Raw genomic sequence first — 17,774 nt, 5'->3', positions numbered from 1 at the left:
TGTATAAATGCTGTTTTGGCTATTAAAAGTAGAAGAAAATTTTGAAATTGATGTTAAGGAAGAAAATTCTTCCTTTTCTTTTCTTTTCCTTCTCACTTTTCATGTTTTCTAAATATCCAGGAGCTCAAAGAAGGCTTCTATATTGGAAGGTAGAGGTGTGTGTGTGTGTGTGTGTGTGTGTGTGTGTGTGTGTGTGTGATTAATGGGCAAGGCAGGAGGGTGGAGTGGGGGAGTAGATGGGACCACAAAAAGAACAACAAAAAGATGTAGGATGATTTTGGAGTAGTTTGTCTTCCTAATATTATACACCTGAGCTTGTATTTCTTAGAACAAGTTGTTTCCTGGATGTTGTCCACTCTTTGAGGGTCATCAGAGTGGTCAGCAGTGGTGATCTCATGATGTACAGAATATGAAAGGGCTACTTGTTTTTTTTAAGATTTATTTATTTCAGAGAGAGAGAGAGAGAGCATGAGGAGGAGGGGCAGAGGGAGAGAGAATCTCAAGCAGACTCCATGCCAAGCACGGAGCCTAACATGGGGTTCTACCTCACAACCTGAGATCATGACCTGAGCTGAAACCAAGAGTCAGAGGCTTAACTGACTGAGTCACTCCAGGGCTACTTGTTTTCATTGGAATAGATGTGTCTATCTTTTATCTATTATTTAAAAATTGAACCCATGTCAAACAAATAATATAATCTACTAGCGAATAAGAATCCATAGAGCTTGTCTGTGATCTAAAATATCAAATACCAAATGATATTTATTTGATCTGTTGCTGTGTATAGAACCTACCATACAGTGTGGGCTACACAGATGGTATTGAATACGTGCTTGCTGATCAACCTCCTTTTGACAACTTTGACACTTTAATTCTCCCCCTGAAGACTGCAGAGCTTCCGAGTGGGCAGCAGGTTGGCCCCCATCGTGTTCAGGAGCTGGTAGAGGACACCTCCCCTTGTGTCCTGCTGAGTCCCCACACCTAAAGTGGGGCCTGATGTGTCGTTGGCACATGATAAATATTTGTCAAAGAATGAATGTGCTCCTGTGGATTGGTCTGAATGAGGAATTGCTTACCTGAAGGTGATAGCTTCAGCGACTGGAGATAATCAGTGATGTGATTTTTTAAAAATATTTATTTATGTTTAGAGAGAGAGAGCATGTGCATGAGAGCAAGGTGGGGGAGGGGCAGAGGGAGAGGGAGAGAGAGATTCTCAATGCAGGGCTTGACCTCACAATCCTGAGATCATGACCTGAGCCGAAATCAAGAGTCAGACACTTAACCAACTGAGCTACCCAGGCGGCCCATCATTGATGTGATTTAAAAAAATAACTAATTAAAGCTTCAGAGTAATTGGTCTTTCTGAAAATGAGATGATTGGATCAGCTGGCTTATAAGTTTCCTTCCGGACTGGCAACAGACTCTGTTGTTACCGGCTCTCCCCTGTTTCTTGCCATGCCTCATACCAAAACCACACGATTACATTTATATTCATCCAGGGATGGAAAACCTGCCCATCCTTTCACAGACCTGCAAAAGGGAGGATTACCTTTTTGTCCTTTGCTAATTAAATGTGTTCTTTACATGCTTAGAATTAAATAGAATAAAAAATGAACACACTGAATTTTTCCCTCTAACTTGTATTCATTTCTAGGTCTTGGTGTCCAGACCGTACTGTTTTTCAAGCAAGAAAGTATATTGCAGATTCTTTGGAGGAGAAGTACACAGAACCAGTTATCTTAAATCTGGAGAAAACTTGGGAAGAAAGTGATACACGGACACCTTTGATATGTTTCCTGTCCATGGGATCTGATCCCACAATTCAAATTGATGCATTGGCCAAGAAACTGAAGCTGGGTATGATCAGAAATCTATGCAATTTAGCAAAGCTTCCGTATTTTTGTCTCAAACCTTGCCTTTCATAATTTCATAACTGAATCTTAGAAGTATATCTACAAAACTGAGTTAGAAAAAATATTAAACTCTTTCCCCCCTTTTTAAATCTCCTAGAGTGTGGGTATGATACAGATACCTTTGTGCAGAGAAGAACACACTTGTTATTTTTGTTATTTTTTTTTTTTAAGTTGTGAGCAGAGGAACATAGCAAACGGATAGCAGACTAGCAAGAATGAACATACAGGCGTATTGCCATGTCCATATAAAATTGCAGAAAAGTCTATTTGGTCACAAATTAAAAAACTATAACCACTGTGACACACAGTAATTAGGGACTTATTCATTCTTTTTTTTAATGCAACTTTTTTTTAAAATTTAAATTCAATTAGCTAACATAGAGTACCTCATTAGTTTTTGATGTAGTGTTCAATAGATTCATTAATTGCATATAACACCCAGTGCTCATTACATCACGTGCCCCTTTTAATGTCCATCACCCAGGTACCCTATCCCCCACCCACCTGCCCTTTGGCAACCCTCAGTTTGTTTCCCAGAGTCAAGAGTCTCTCATGGTTTGTCTCCATCTCTGATTTCTTCCCACTCAGCTTTCCCTCCCTTCCCCTATGATCCTCTGTGCTATTTCTTATATTCCACATATGAGTGAAACCATATGATAATTGTCTTTCTCTGATTGACTTATTTCACTTAGCATAATCCCCTCCAGTTCTATCTATGTTGATATAAATGGTAGGTATTCATCCTTTCTGATGGCTGAGTAATATTCCACTGAGGGATTTATTCATTCAATAACCCTTTAGTACAGGCAGCAAGCTAGATTCAAGAAGTACAGAGATGACTACAACATAGCTGGGAAAGACAGACATGTAAGCACGTAATTGTGACTATGCTGTAGGAGTTACCCAGACACACCAGACTACAAGATTCAGAGCTACTCAGACTGCAAGGGGTGCAGAGGAAAGCATCACAGTGATGATATTTTGAGTAGGATCTAAAAAATAGATAAAATTTCACCAGGTGGGATGGTAGGCGGTAGAAGGAAAGTTGCCCCAGGGGGAGGAGGCAGGGCAAGGAGTTAGAAACACATAAGTGGTGAGAGCAGTTACTGAGTCAAGGATCTGTATGATGCAGAGCACATCTTGGTAAGAGTGAGCCACCCTTTTATAGGATGGCTGTTTGTAGGAGGGCTGTTTATCTGCTCTTCATACTCTGGACATCAGAATGTGTTTGGAATTGCCATTTGGTATCTTTCAGATTCAGATCTCTTTAACTATACCTTATTGGGTTAACTCATTTATGGCTTTATGAAGATTATTAAAGTGATTGATTATGAATAACTAAACCTACACTATGAAATAAAACTTACATTGAGTTCATTATTATGTTAATATGACATGATATAAAATCAATTCATTCCTCTCCGAGTACTCACCATGTGTCCTGCACAAAGAAATTACTGTAAACCATTAGCTTAGGGTAGCATTGTCTATGTTCATTCCCTCTTTCCTCATCTTGACTTTGCTCTATTGTCACCACATCCTTCTATGTTCTGTATGGATCCATGTTTGAATGGTCACTTTCTTCAGTCTAAACACTGATACCTAATATAAAGAGCTCCCAGGTTCTAATAGCAACTGTTCCTGATTAAGTCTCATCAGCCACCTTTAATGTAGGCTGTGTTGCTCTGCTATTTACGGCAACACGCCAGTCATTTTCATTGGTCTAAGAGCGATGCCTCTCTTGCAGCCCTGTAGTTTGCAAATCTCCCTCAGATGTATTCCTCTATGGAGTTTTGTCCCATTGCTTTCTCCAGCTGCCCCACTTCTCTCTGCTTACGGGTTTCTTTTTCCTGTCTTACTATGAGCCAATCTCCATGTGACAGAACTCTTGGTCTCTGGTGGCTCATGAGCTTCACTGCTTACATGTTCAGTAAGTTCAGCACTCTCAGGGAAAGTCCCCTTACTCTCTTGGTCTGAAGTCCAAATATCAAGGGAAGAAATTCATTGGTTTTGCTTTGGTCATGTGCTCCTTCCTGGACCAATCAATGAACTGCTGTTGCAGAGATGGGTTCACAGCAGGAACCCAATGTATGGAGCTAGAGTGGGGTCATTTCTTAGGAGGAGATATTGTTCCTAGAAGATGGGTGTATTTCCAACTAGAATTACAATGTCAGATGTTACCTGAAAATAGTGCTATTGTCTAGGACAAGAGTTTAAGAATAGAATTAAGAAATTCAAGGTCTCCATGGGGAGAAATTATAACCATGACATTAAATGAATACATAAGGCTGGAGTTGTGCTATTACCTTTAGTGTTATTACATGTTATCATACTATTTGCTTGGCAATTTGGTGATTTTCATTTCTTGTCATGACTTTAGTTTTTCCAACAATTGTTCAAATTTCTATTGGTTATTTTATTTGGATGTTAAAACAGAGTAGATCTGATCCTGAAGGACCCAACGAATTTTATAAAGAACTCTTTGCTGAATAATTCTTAAGAATGCTAGAAATTCTCATGCTCTTCACTGCTTTGGATTAAAAAAAAAAATCCCTAAAATAGCTGTGAAAATGAAACTATTATATAGACAGAATAACATATTAATCTGGTCTCTACCACAAATATTTTATTGGGTAATTGGATAATAGATAATCATAGAATGCTCAAGGTAAATAGGCTGGAAATCTTGAAATCCAACTACCTTATTTTATAGCTGGGGAAACTAAGGTCTGAAGATCAGGTCAGACAGCTAGTTGGGGATAGGTCTTAGGGGGGACAAATGAGGTCAGGCCTTATCTCAGGGCTTCCAAATCCCACTACAGTGGTGTGCTCTTTCATTCCCTCTCACTACCTTCACTGGATGAATTAACCAGTCACCAGACAGCCAATTGAGGGATGGGCCCAAGTCAAATATATTTTTGTAAGAAAGTAAAAACTTATCACTATGGATATTGTCAGGTGCCTGTCAGACTCTGCAGTGAGAGATTTGGAGCAGATAAATTCTGCCCAGAAGCACTGGGTGCCTGGTCAAGAGGGAGAAGAGACAGATGGCTTTAGCATGAGAACCCTACCAGAGCCTGGATAAGGGAGAAAGGGGGTCCCAGAGGAAGGAGGGGTTTGAAAATAGAATCCAAACACAAATGAAAGGGAACAAGTAAAATACAAACCCACAAATATACAGAAGAAGGAATGAGAAAATGGGTATAAAAACATATACAGATGAAAAAATTTAAGTAAGAGAGTAGTATATAGTTATGGTAATAACCTTTAAAATATCATTAAAATTGACAAGTTTGTAAAAAAATACAAATTTACAAAATCTTTTCAGAAAAGATAGAAAAACCTGAATACACCAATAATCAAGATGAGAAAAATTAGAAGTTTTTAAATTATGACATCAGCAAAGGCCCTGGGCTTGGATGATATTTTTAGTAAATCCTTTAAAAATTTCATGTTTTATTCCATTTCAGGACAAGGAGAAAGAGCATATATTTTCCTCTTTATTTTAAGACAATAGCATTGTCTTGATATAAACAGACAAGATAGTAACTTCATAAAAGAAAGAAAACTACAGATTGATCCTACTTATCAATATAAATGTAAGGATCTTGACTAAAATGCAAACAAGAAGAAATCATTATAACATTAAAAAATAACATGCATAAAAAGTAATAATTTGCCTTGACCAAGTAGAAATGCATAGATGAATATAAGAAGATATAGAGTTAAGAAATCTCATCACAACAATACGTAAAATGCTTTTCCTTAGACTATCATATTATTACCTTGATAAATGCTAAAAAGGCATTTTATAAAAATTCAGCATTTGTATTTGACTCATAAGAAGTTGAAACAGAAGAATATTTTAATATGGTAGTGAATATGAACTTCAGACATCAACATTTTACTTACTGGTAACCAACTAGACACATTAAAGTCAGAAATAAGATAAAGATGTCTGCTATCACCACTAGTATTTGGCATTGTTGTGGAAGATGTAGCTAATATATTGTAAGAACCATAAATAAAAGATATAAGTACTGGAAAGGAGGGACAAAAATCATCATTACTCTTAGGCAATGTAATTGTGTAACTAAAAGCAAATGAATCAACTGAAAAACTATTAGATTTAACGGGACAGTTTGGTAAGGTGGCTGGTCACAAAATAAATATATAAAAAAATTAACGGAGCATTCTTGTAAAATAAAATGTTAAGATCCCATTCACTATAGCAATAAAAATAAAACTGAGAAATGATTTTTTAAAATACCTATTAGAAGAAAACTATAAAACTTTCTTAGAGGCATAAAAGTAGGATAGAAATAATGGAGAGTTAAACCACATTCCCAGTGTAAAGATTCAATATTGTAAAGATGTCAATAGTCTCTAAATTAATCTATAAATTGAATGCAAGTCTAATTGAAATTCCAACTATATTTTCTGTTCTGATTGGATAGTAGAGGGATCTTAGATCATCTAGAACAAGAAATGGACAAGAATAACCAAGAAAGCTTTGAAAAGGAAAAAGAATAATGGGGAGCAAGCACCACCAGATTTGTAAACCTTTATCAAATGGCAGTAATTTAGTCAGTGTGGAACTGGCTCAGAGTAGATAAACAGATCAATCAAGCAAAATGAAAGGCCTCAAATTAGGCTCTACTATCTATAATAGCTGAGTCTATGATAAGATTCGCATTTCAAATCAATGGAGGAAAAATGGATTAGTCAATAAACATTATTAGGATAGCTGGTTAACTTTAGGAAAAAGTAAGAATTTTATCTCACTTTAAACTCCAAAGTAAAGTCTAGATTAATTAAGCTATAAAAGAAAAAAAAAGAATATATTGATACTATTGGGGTAGCTAAGATTTTCTTAATCATAATACCAGACTCCAAAACCAAGGCAGGTAGTTTGACTGGATGAAGTTTTGAAACTTCTATATGTCAAAGCAGCATTAATAAAGCATAAAAGAGGATAGATATGTGGGCTGGGAATGACAGCATTCCATTTCAGCTGGAGACACTGGCAGTCCTTTTTAATATATATATATATCACAGATCTAAAATATTTGTGTGCTTTGTCTTAACTATTCTATATGTATGAATTTCTTCTAAGAACATATCAAGAGATACATATCAAGATTTATATACAAAAATGTTTCATCTGGCGCTATTTATAATACTGAGAAAATAAAAATGTCTTAAATATACAAAAGGATTGAATGAACAAGGATGCATCAACATGATGGAATATTGTGCCACCATTAAAAACTTTTCCAATAATATTTAATGACAGTAAAATGCTCACAATATACTGTTAAGAAGGAGAGATTTAAAATAACATAAATGAGTATATGTATATATATAAAATATGTAGGTAGGTAGATAATTTTTAATGCAGGTGGGTCTACAATCCCTTACTCAAAACCCTTGGGGCCAGATATGTTTCAGAAATCAGAATATTCCAGCTTTTAGAAAGGTAATATTTCATATGTTATATAATATACTGCAGGTAAGAGTATTAATATTCATAGAGTTAGGGATAAATAAAGTCTATAAATAGCCTCATACCCAGTCAGGTCAATTTTTGTCACTACAATGATTTTGTGCAAAATTTTCAGTTTTCATAACATTTTGAATTTTAAAATGAGGGTAAGTGATTGTGGATTATGCATATTAAAAAGATGAGAATGAAAATCTAGGGAGGGTTATTCATGAATTTCATTTTCTTCCTTATACTCTCCTGTATTTTCCAGTGCTTTCACTACGAGCATATATTACTTATTTAGAGGGATGCCTGGGTGGCTCAGTTAAGCATCTGCCTTTGGCTCAGGTCATGATTCCAGGGTCCTGGGATCAAGTCCCACATCAGGCTCCTTGCTCAGTGGGGAGCCTGCCACTCCCCCTGCTTGTGTGCTCTCTCTCTCTGACAAATAAATAAATAAAATCTTTTTAAAAAATTACTTATTTAGAAATAAGTTTAAAAAACCATAGAGGAAAAGTGAAAGAGACACAAGCCTGATTTTGGAAAGAAATGGAAAGGCAGTTGAATTCTTGTTAAAGTTCTCAAATACAAACAAACAAAAAACCCAAACCACCAAAGTGTAATTATATTTTTTTACCTGCAGCAACACTTCCTACAACACCCTCTGCAACCATTCTTCTTTTGAGAGTTCCTCTTGTGATGTTATGGCATCTTTCCCCCACATCTCTAGAAATTTAGACTTGTAGTGCCTTTTAAATATATTTTTTAAATTTATTTTATTTATTTGAGAGAGAGAGAGTACAAGTAGGGAGAGTGGCATGCAGAGGGAGAGGGAGAAGGAAGCTCCCCGCTGAGCAGAGAGCCTGATGCAGGGCTCGATCCCAGGGCCCTGTGATCATGACCTGAGCCAAGGCAGCTGCTTAACTGACTGAGCCACCCAGGTGCCCCTAGACTTGTACTGCCTTTTATCTCACTGGCCCCTGCCCTTTGAGACCTTTCTCCTCCTAAGTGCAAAGCTTCCTCACTTTTCCAATGTCAATCAATCTAGTTGTTCCAGACCATTCAGAAAATTTATGAAATATTTATTGACTTATGTTAAAAATGAAGAAAGATTGCAAGTCAATAACTTAAACTTCTACCTTAAAATACTAGGAAAAGAAGAACAAATTAAACCCAAAGCAAACAAAAGGAAACAATAAATATTTCAGTGGAAAAAAATGAAATGGAGAACAGAAAACAACAAAGAATCAACAAATCAAAAGTATCTTCTTTGAAAAGATCAACAAATACCTAACAGCCACTGGTTAAAAAAAATTGGAATGTTGGTAATATATAGAGCCCCACTCCATAGGCCCCCCCCCCACTCCACAAGACTGTGGAATATGCAAAGAGGTTAATTTAAATTATCCTTTTATAAAGATCAGAAAATATAATTTGATGATCAATAACTTGCCCAAAACATAAAGATGTAAGTGAACATTTGATGACAAGGGAAATAAAGAGTAGCACAGGGAAATTCACTCCCAGAACTTGTTAGGCAAACCATGGAAGTGAGTCCCAAGGGTTATGAGAGAAAAAGAACCTTAAATTTAAGAAAAGGAAAAGTCTCCATAATGGATAATGTATGCCATCACTTCACAGTAAAAAACAAACAAAAACAAAAAATGAAAGAAAGAAAGAGAGGAAGGAAGGAAGAAAAAGAAAGAAGGAAAAAGAAAGGAAAGGAAAAAAAGAAAGAAAAAAAAAGAAAACAAAATTGACAAATCTTCCGTTTGACCAAGAGTAAAGGAAAGAAGACTAAGATTACTGAAATCAGGAACGACAGGGGGAACATCACTATTGACCTAACAAAAATTTTAAAAAGATCATGAGGGAATACTATCAATGATTATGCCACTAAATTAGGTAACCTGAATGAAGTGGGCAAATTATTAGCAAGAGACAACTACTGGAAGTTACTCAAGAAGTAATAGAAAACCTGTATAGAACTATAAGAAGTAAAGATATTGAGGAGGAGAAAAGATGGAGGAAGAGTAGGAGACCCTCATTTCATCTGGTCCCTTAAATTCATCTAGATATCTATCAAATCATTCTGAACATCTGTGAATTGAACCTGAAATCTAAGAAAAGAATTGCTGCAATTCATAACTAGAAAAGTGACCACTTTCTACAAGGTAGGAGGTGTGGAGAAATGGATCCGAGGCAATATATTGGAAGATAAACTGTGGGGTAAGGGAGCCTCCATAAGTCAGCATTGGAAAGTGATACAGCAGCTGAGCTCAAAATCAGGACTTCTAGAAGTCTGCTCCTGTGAGGGACATTCCTGCCTGAAAGGTGCTCAGGTGGCAAAGTGGGGCAGAATCCTAGGTGGAACAGTGTGGTCTCAGGATCCCTGGGGTAACAGAAAGAAAGGGGATGCCTGAGTGTGGCAGAGTTTCCAAGCATTGGAGCAGGGAGCCAGCTACAATCAGCAAGACTTGGAGTGGCCTCTCAGCTCCATTTGCCATAAACCACGAACCATGGCAGGATTTGGGGACCACTCTCCAGCAGGGGCCCAGCAAGTGGCAGAACCACTGTGAGACCCTGCTCCTTCCCCCGGGAGGAATGGTGCAGGTGTGCGCACGATCTGGTGATCACTCCAAGAGTGGGGCCCAGCAAGCAGTGGAGCCATGGTGACCCCCCCCCCCAGGAGGATTGGCGCAGGTGGGCACCACAGGAGTCTGCAGAGTTTGGTGCACACAGAAGTGATTGACTGTTTCTCCCTGAGGGTGCACTCAAGGGTGGGGGCCACAACTGCTCAGGTCTGGGGCTGGAGATTGGGGTGCTGCCATTTTTTTTCATCCTCTAAAGCAGTGTGAAAAGCCTTCAGAGAAAAAAAGCCACGTAGAGCAACCCGAAGCAGTTTACACTGAGCCCAGCCCCCTGACAAGGGGTGGTCAACTCTGCCCAGGCAAAGACACCTGAGAATCAGTGCAACAGGCCCCTCCTCCTGAAGATCAACAGGAACATCAGGCTAATACCAAGTTTATGGATCACACAGAATTGAAAAACTCCTGAGCTAGGGGAAAATAGCATATAGAATTTGAGGTTTTGTCTCATGATTCTTTCAGTTTAAAAATTTCTTTCTCTTTTTTTTTCCTTTTCAACTAGCATCTTACTGTATCAACTCTTTTTTTAAGTCTTTTTTTTTTAATTTTCATTTTTACATTTATATTTTGTAGATATGTTCTTCATTTTTGGCTTCCTTTCACTGTATTCAATTTTATTTTTGTATATATATATGTTTTTATTTCTTTACTATTTTGGGATCTAGTGTCTGTTAGATTATATTCTCTTCCCCCTCTTCCCTTTTTCTTTCTTTTTTTTTTTTTTTTTTTGGTTTCTGGTCTCTTCAGATTTGTCTAGTGTATACTTCACTGGGGTCGTGGTTGATATTTTTTATTTTGTTATCTCGTTCATCTATTCTTCTCTGGACAAAATGACTAGAAGGGGAAATTCACAACAAGAGAAAGAACCAGAGATAATACTCTCTGCCATAGATTTAATCAATATGGATATAAATAAAATGTTGGACCTAGAATTTAGAATAATGATTATAAAGATACTAGCTGGGCTTGAAAAAAGCATAAACGATACTAAAGAATCCCTTAGTGTGGAATTAAAAGAACTAAAATCTAATCAGGCTGAAATTAAAAATGTTTTAACTGAGATGCAGTCTAAAGTGGATGCTCTGATGGCTAGGGCAAATGAGGCAGAAGAGTCAGTGACATAGAAGAAAAAATTATGGAAAGGAAGGAAGCTGAGGTAAAGAGAGAAAAACAACTAATGCATCATGAGGCGAGGCTTCAAGAAATCAGTGATACCATAAAGCAAAACAATATTAGAATAATTGTGGTCCCAGAGGAAGAAAAAAGAGAGAGAGGGACAAAAGGTATATTTGAACAAATCATAGCTGAGAACTTCCCTAATCTGGGGAAAGAAACAGGCATTCAAGTCAAGGAGGCACAGAGAACCCCCTCAAAAAAAAAATAGATCAACATCCCGACATATAATAGTGAAGCTTGCAAATTTCAGAAATAAAGAAAAAAACCTGAAAGCAGCTTGAGACAAGAGATCCTTAATCTACAAGGGTAGAAATATTAGACTGGTAGCAGACCTGTCCACAGAGACCTGACAGGCAAGAAAGGGCTGGCATGATCTATTCAGGGTACTAAATGAGAAAAACATGCAGCCAAGAATACTTTATCCAGCAAGGCTGTCATTCAGAATGGAAGGAGAGAAAAAAAGCTTCCAGGACAAACAGAAACTAAAAGAATTTGTGATCACTAAAACATCCCTGTAAAGAATATTAAAGGGGATCCTGTAAGTGAAGAGAAAGCCCAAAAGTAACATAGACCAGAAGGGAAAAGAGACAATATAAAGAAACAGTGACTTTACAGGTAATACAATGGGACTAAATTCATATCTTTTAATAGTTGCTCTGAATGTAAATGGGCTAAATGCTCCAAAAGACACAGGGTATCAGATTGGATAAAAAAACAAGACCCATCCATATGCTGTCTACAAGAGACTCATCTTAGACCCAAAGACACCTCCAGATTGAAAGTGAGGGGGTGAGAACCAGTTATCATGTTAATGGACATCAAAAGAAGCTGGAGTAGCAATCCTCATCTCAGACAAAATAAATTTTAAACCAAAGACTATAGTAAGGGATGAAGAGGAATACTATATCATGCTTAAACGGTTTTTCCAAAAGAAGGTCTAGTAATTATAAATATTTATGCTCCTAACTTGGGAGCAGCCAGTTATATAAACCAATTAATAACCAAATTAAAGAAACACGTTGATAATAATACAAAATAGTAGGGGACTTTAACACCCCACTCACAGCAATGGACAGATTGTCTAAGCAGAAAATCAACAAGGAAACAAGGGCTTTTAATGACACACTGGACCAGATGGACTTCACAGATACATACAGAGCACTCCATCCTAAAGCAACAGAATACACATTCTTCTTGAGTGCACATGGAACATTCTCCAGAATAGATCACATACTGAGTCACAAATCAGATCTCAACTGGTACCAAAAAATTGGGATTATTCCCTGCATATTTTCAGACCACAGTGCTTTGAAACTTGAACTCAATCACAGGAGGAAATTTGGAAGGAACTCAAATACTTGGAGGTTAAAGAGCATCCTACTAAAGAATGAATGGGTTAACCAGGAAATTAAAGAAGAATTTAAAAAATTCATGGAAACAAATGAAAATGAAAACACAACTGTTCAAAACCTTTGGGATACAGCAAAGGTGGTCCTAAGAGGGAAGTACATAGCAATACAAGCCTGTCTCAAGAAACTGGAAAAGTCTCACATACACAAGCTAACCTTACGCCTAAAGGAGCTGGAAAAAGAATAGCAATAAAGCCTAAACCAAGCAGGAGATGAGAAATAATAAAGATTAGAGCAGAAACCAATGAAATAGAAACCAAAAGAACAGTAGAACAGATCTACGAAACTAGAAGCTGGTTCTTTGAAAGAATGAATAAGATTGATAAACCCCTAGCCAGACTTATCAAAGAGAAAAGAGAAAGGACCCAAATTAATAAAATCATGAATGAAAGAGGAGAGATCACAACCAACACAAAGGAAATACAAACAATTTTAAGAATATATTATGAGCAACTATATGCCAACAAATTAGGCAATCTGGAAGAAATGGATACATTCCTAGAAACTCATAAAGTATCAAAACTGAAACAGGAAGAAATAGAAAACCTGAACAGACCCATAACCGTAACAAAATTGAAGCAGTAATCAGAAATCTCCCAACAAACAAGAGTCCAGGGCTGGATGGCTTCACAGGGGAATTCTATCAAACATTTAAAGAAGAACTAATGTCTATTCTTTTGAAGCTGTTTCAAAAAATAGAAATGGAAGGAAAACTTCCAAACTTGGCCTATTAGGCCACCATTACCTTGATCCCAAAACCAGACAAAGACCCCACCAAAAAGGAGAATTACGGACCAATATCCCTGATGACATGGATGCCAAAATTCTCACCAAGATACTAGCGCAGAAACAAATAATGCAATATATGTTAAGAAAAAAAAAAAAGAAGAAGATAGCAGGAGGGGAAGAATGAAGGGGGGGAAATCAGAGGGAGAGATGAACCATGAGAGACGATGGACTCTGAAAAACAAACTGAGGGTTCTAGAGGGGAGGGGGGTGGAGGATGGGTTAGCCTGGTGATGGGTATTAAAGAGGGCACATTCTGCATGGAGCACTGGGTGTTATGCACAAATAATGAATCATGGAACACTGCATCTAAAACTAATGATGTAATGTATGGTGATTAACATAACAATAAAAAAATTAAAAAAAAAAGATTCAACAGTACATTAAAAGGATTATTCACCACGACCAAGTGGGATTTATTCCTGGGTTGCAAGGGTGGTTCAACATTCGCAAATCAATCAATGTGATACATCACATTAATAAGAGAAAGTACAAGAACCATATGATCCTCTCAATTGATGCAGAAAAAAGCATTTGACAAAATACAGCATTCTTTCTTAATTAAAACTCTCCACAGTGTAGGGATAGAGGGAAAATACCTTAATATCATAAAAGCCATATATGAAAGGCCCCAGTAACTATCATTCTCAATGGGGAAAAACAGAGCTTTTCCTCTAAGGTCAGGAAGATGACAGGGATGCCTACTCTTACCACTGTTGTTCAACATAGTACTAAAAGATCTAGCCTCAGCAATCAAACAACAAAAAGAAATAAAAGGCATTCAAATTGGCAAAAAAGTCAAACTCTCACTCTTCGCAGATGACATGATACTTTATGTGGAAAACACAAAGGACTCCACCCTAAAATTGCTAGAATTCATACAGAAATTCAGCAAATGGCAGGATATAAAATCAATGCACAGAAATCAGTTGCATCTCTATACACTAACAATGAGACAGAAGAAAGAGAAATTAAGGAATTGATCCCATTTACAATTGCACCAAAAACCATAAGATACCCACGAATAAACGTAATCAAAGAGGTAAAGTATCTGTACTCTAAAAATTACAGAACACTTAGTAAGGAACTTGAGGAAGACACAAAGAAATGGGAAAACATACCATGCTCATGGATTGGAAGAATAAATATTGTTCAAATGTCTGTGCTACCCAGAGCAATCTACACATTCAATGCCATCCCTATCAAAATGCCATCAACATTTTTCACAGAGCTGGAACAAATGATCCTAAAATTTGTCTGGAACCAGAAAAGACTCCGAATAGCCAGAGGAATGTTGAAAAGAAAACCAAAGCTGGTGGCATCACAATGCTGGACTTCAAGCTTTATTACAAAGCTGTCATCATCAAGACAGTATGGTACTGGCACAAAAACAGACACATAGATCAGTGGAACAGAACAGAGAGCCCAGAAATGGACCCTCAACTCTATGGTCAACTAATCTTTGACAAAGCAGGAAAGAATATCCAATGGAAAAAGGACAGTCTCTTCAACAAATGGTGTTGGGAAAATTGGATAGCCACATGTAGAAGAATGAAACTGGACCATTTTCTTGCACCAATCACAAAGATAAATGGATGAAAGACCTAAATGTGAGACAGGAATCCATCAAAATTCTAGAGGAGAACACAGGCAGCAACCTCTTTGACCTTGGCTGCAGCGACTTGCTAGACACGTCTTCAAAGGCAAGGGAAACAAAAGCAAAAATGAATTATTGGGACTTCATCAAGATAAAAAGGAAATAGTCAACATAACTAAAAGGCAACCTATGGAATTGGGAGAAGATATTTGCAAATGACATATCAGATAAAGGGCTAGAATCCAAGATCTATAAAGATCTTATTTAGTGCAACACCCAAAAGACAAGTAACCCAGTTAAGAAATGGGCAGAAGACATGAATAGACATTTTTCCAAAGAAGACATACAGATGGCCAACAGGCATATGAAAAGATGCTCAACATCACTCATCATCAGGGAAATACAAATCAAAACCATGATAAGATGCCACTTCACACCTGTCAGAATAGCTAAAATTAACAACACAGGAAACAACAAATGTTGGTGAGTTTGGGGGGGAAGGGGAATCCTCTTACACTGTTGGTAGGAATCCAATCTGGTACAGCCACTCTGGAAAACAGTATGGAGATTCCTCAAGAAGTTAAAAATAAAACTACCCTATGACCCAGCAATTGCACTACTGGGTATTTATCCAAAGGATACAAACATAGTGATTCAAAGGAGCACATGCACCCCAATTTTTACAGCAGCAATGTCCAAAGTAGCCCAAATATGGAAAGAGCAAATTACATATCAGATAAAGAACTTATTTAGCTCAACACCCAAAAGACAAGTAATCCAGTTAAGAAACGGGCAGAAGACATGAATAGACATTTTTCCAAAGAAGACATACAGATGGCCAACAGACATATGAAATGTCTTCTCAAAGATGAATGGATAAAGAAGATGTGTGTATATATATACATTGGAATATTACTTGGCCATCAAAAAGAATGAAATCTTGCCATTTGCAATGATGTGGATGGAACTAGAGGGCATTATGCTAAGTGAAATAAGCCAGTCAGAGAAAGACAAATACCATATGATTTCACTTACATGTGGAATTTAAGAAAAAAACAGATGAACATAGGGGAAGGGAAAGAAAAATAAAAGAAGATGAAAGCAGACAGGGAGGCAAACCATAAGAGACTCTTAACTATAGGGAACAAACTGAGGGTTGCCAGAGGGGAGAGGGGTGGGGGGATGAGGTAACTGGGTGATGGGCATTAAGGAGTGCACGTGATGTAATGAGCACTAAGTATTCTGTGCAACTGATGAATCACTAAATTCTACTCCTGTAACTCTGTGTTAACTAAGTTGAATTTAAATAAAAAAATTTTTAAAAAGTTAATTTCCAGTTCCAGTTTCACAAGCATGATTCATAGACTTCTTCATTTAGTGAGTTCATATGGCACAGCGCAAGTGGATTCTCTGCCTGGGAGGTCAGATTCAATAATGAGCCTAAATAGGGGCGCCTGGGTGGCTCAGTTGTTAAGCGTCTGCCTTCGGCTCAGGTCATGATCCCAGGGTCCTGGGATTGAGCCCCGCATCAGGCTCCCTGCTCGGCGGAGAGCCTGCTTCTCCCTCTCCCAACCGTGCCCCCCCCCCCCCCGCTTGTGTTTCCTCTCTCACTGTGTCTCTCTCTGTCAAATAAATAAAATCTTTAAATAAATAAATAAATAAATAATGAGCCTAAATAGCGTATTCTCCCCCAAATTGTTATTACACTTCTGATCTTACAGTGGCCTCCACTTTCTCTTCACACTCAGCTCCAAGGTGGTGATCTAGTCTAAGGAGCAGTTATCCCTGAATGCAGCCCTCCTGGGGCTGAATTGCCTGGAGTCCTATCTCAGAAAATGGGCAGCCATGCAAACAAAACCAAAACAGACAGAAAGCACTGCTTGACCTGACGTCTTAAAGGAATTAAAACCCAATTACATTTTCATGGAAGTATCCGTGAAACCACCAAAGAAAGATTCTAATCAAAACATATGGCAAAACTCAAAAATCCTCTTTCCCCCTAAATACCTGTGATAGCATTGTAGCTGCCTCTCCCACCGTCATTCTTTCTCCTCCTTATCTCCAAACACCCCCAAACTCTCTAAAAGCCCAGCCCCTCGCCCTTTGTCTCTCTCCCTTTGCCCTCACCTTTTCGCGTGGTGCCTCCAGTTTCTCCCCACCCATTTCTCTCATCAACACAACCATAGGCCACACCTGTTTGATTCCCAAGGGGTCTTCTTAGAAGCCATGGAGGGAAGGTGGCTATGGCCATTCAGAAATTGATTTTTTGTCCCAATTCTGTGATAAAATTTATGTTTCATCGTAGTGATCCCTCTCCTATGTTACAGAATGCAGAACTATCTCAATGGGACAAGGACAAGAGGTACATGCTCGCAAGCTGATTCAGATGTCCATGCAGCAGGTAGGTAGCAAGGCCAGCTAGTGCTAGTGCATCATTCTTCCTATTAGCGTTCTGGCCATCAGGTCTACCTTGGACCACCACAGTGGTGGCTAAAGCATTCTGCCTCGGATGCTCCATCATCAGTTTTCCATTACTTTAATGGATGCATAGTTAACCTTTGATTACCAATGAATATTAAACCTCAAGCTGGTTTGCTCCTGACATCCCCACAGAAAGCTTGTTTTATTTTTCATAGTATAAGCTCCATCTTATTTTCACTAAATATATATATATATTTTTACAATTAGGCAGACACACTCCCTGGTTTCTAAGAATGCAGCTCTAGCTAGAATTTCACAATCAATATTAATAGATAGTGC

General features: G+C 37.8%; 1 protein-coding gene across 1 annotated transcript in view; it reads left to right on the top strand.

Moving 5' to 3' along the window:
• The window catches only part of DNAH8 (dynein axonemal heavy chain 8), a 431,463-nt gene that overhangs the window by 340,882 nt on the left and 72,807 nt on the right, over nucleotides 1-17,774 (top strand). Inside the window, exons 82-83 of the mRNA XM_078055380.1 lie at nucleotides 1,655-1,857; nucleotides 17,342-17,415. Of these exons, the coding sequence (XP_077911506.1) occupies nucleotides 1,655-1,857; nucleotides 17,342-17,415 (277 nt within the window). The remainder of the gene's footprint in view (nucleotides 1-1,654; nucleotides 1,858-17,341; nucleotides 17,416-17,774) is intronic.

The sequence above is a fragment of the Halichoerus grypus genome, chromosome 9 (genome assembly GCF_964656455.1).
Source record: "Halichoerus grypus chromosome 9, mHalGry1.hap1.1, whole genome shotgun sequence".
Taxonomy (NCBI): domain Eukaryota; kingdom Metazoa; phylum Chordata; class Mammalia; order Carnivora; family Phocidae; genus Halichoerus; species Halichoerus grypus.
The sequence above is the reverse complement of the archived record's forward strand: the minus strand, read 5'-3'. Positions and strand labels throughout refer to the sequence as shown.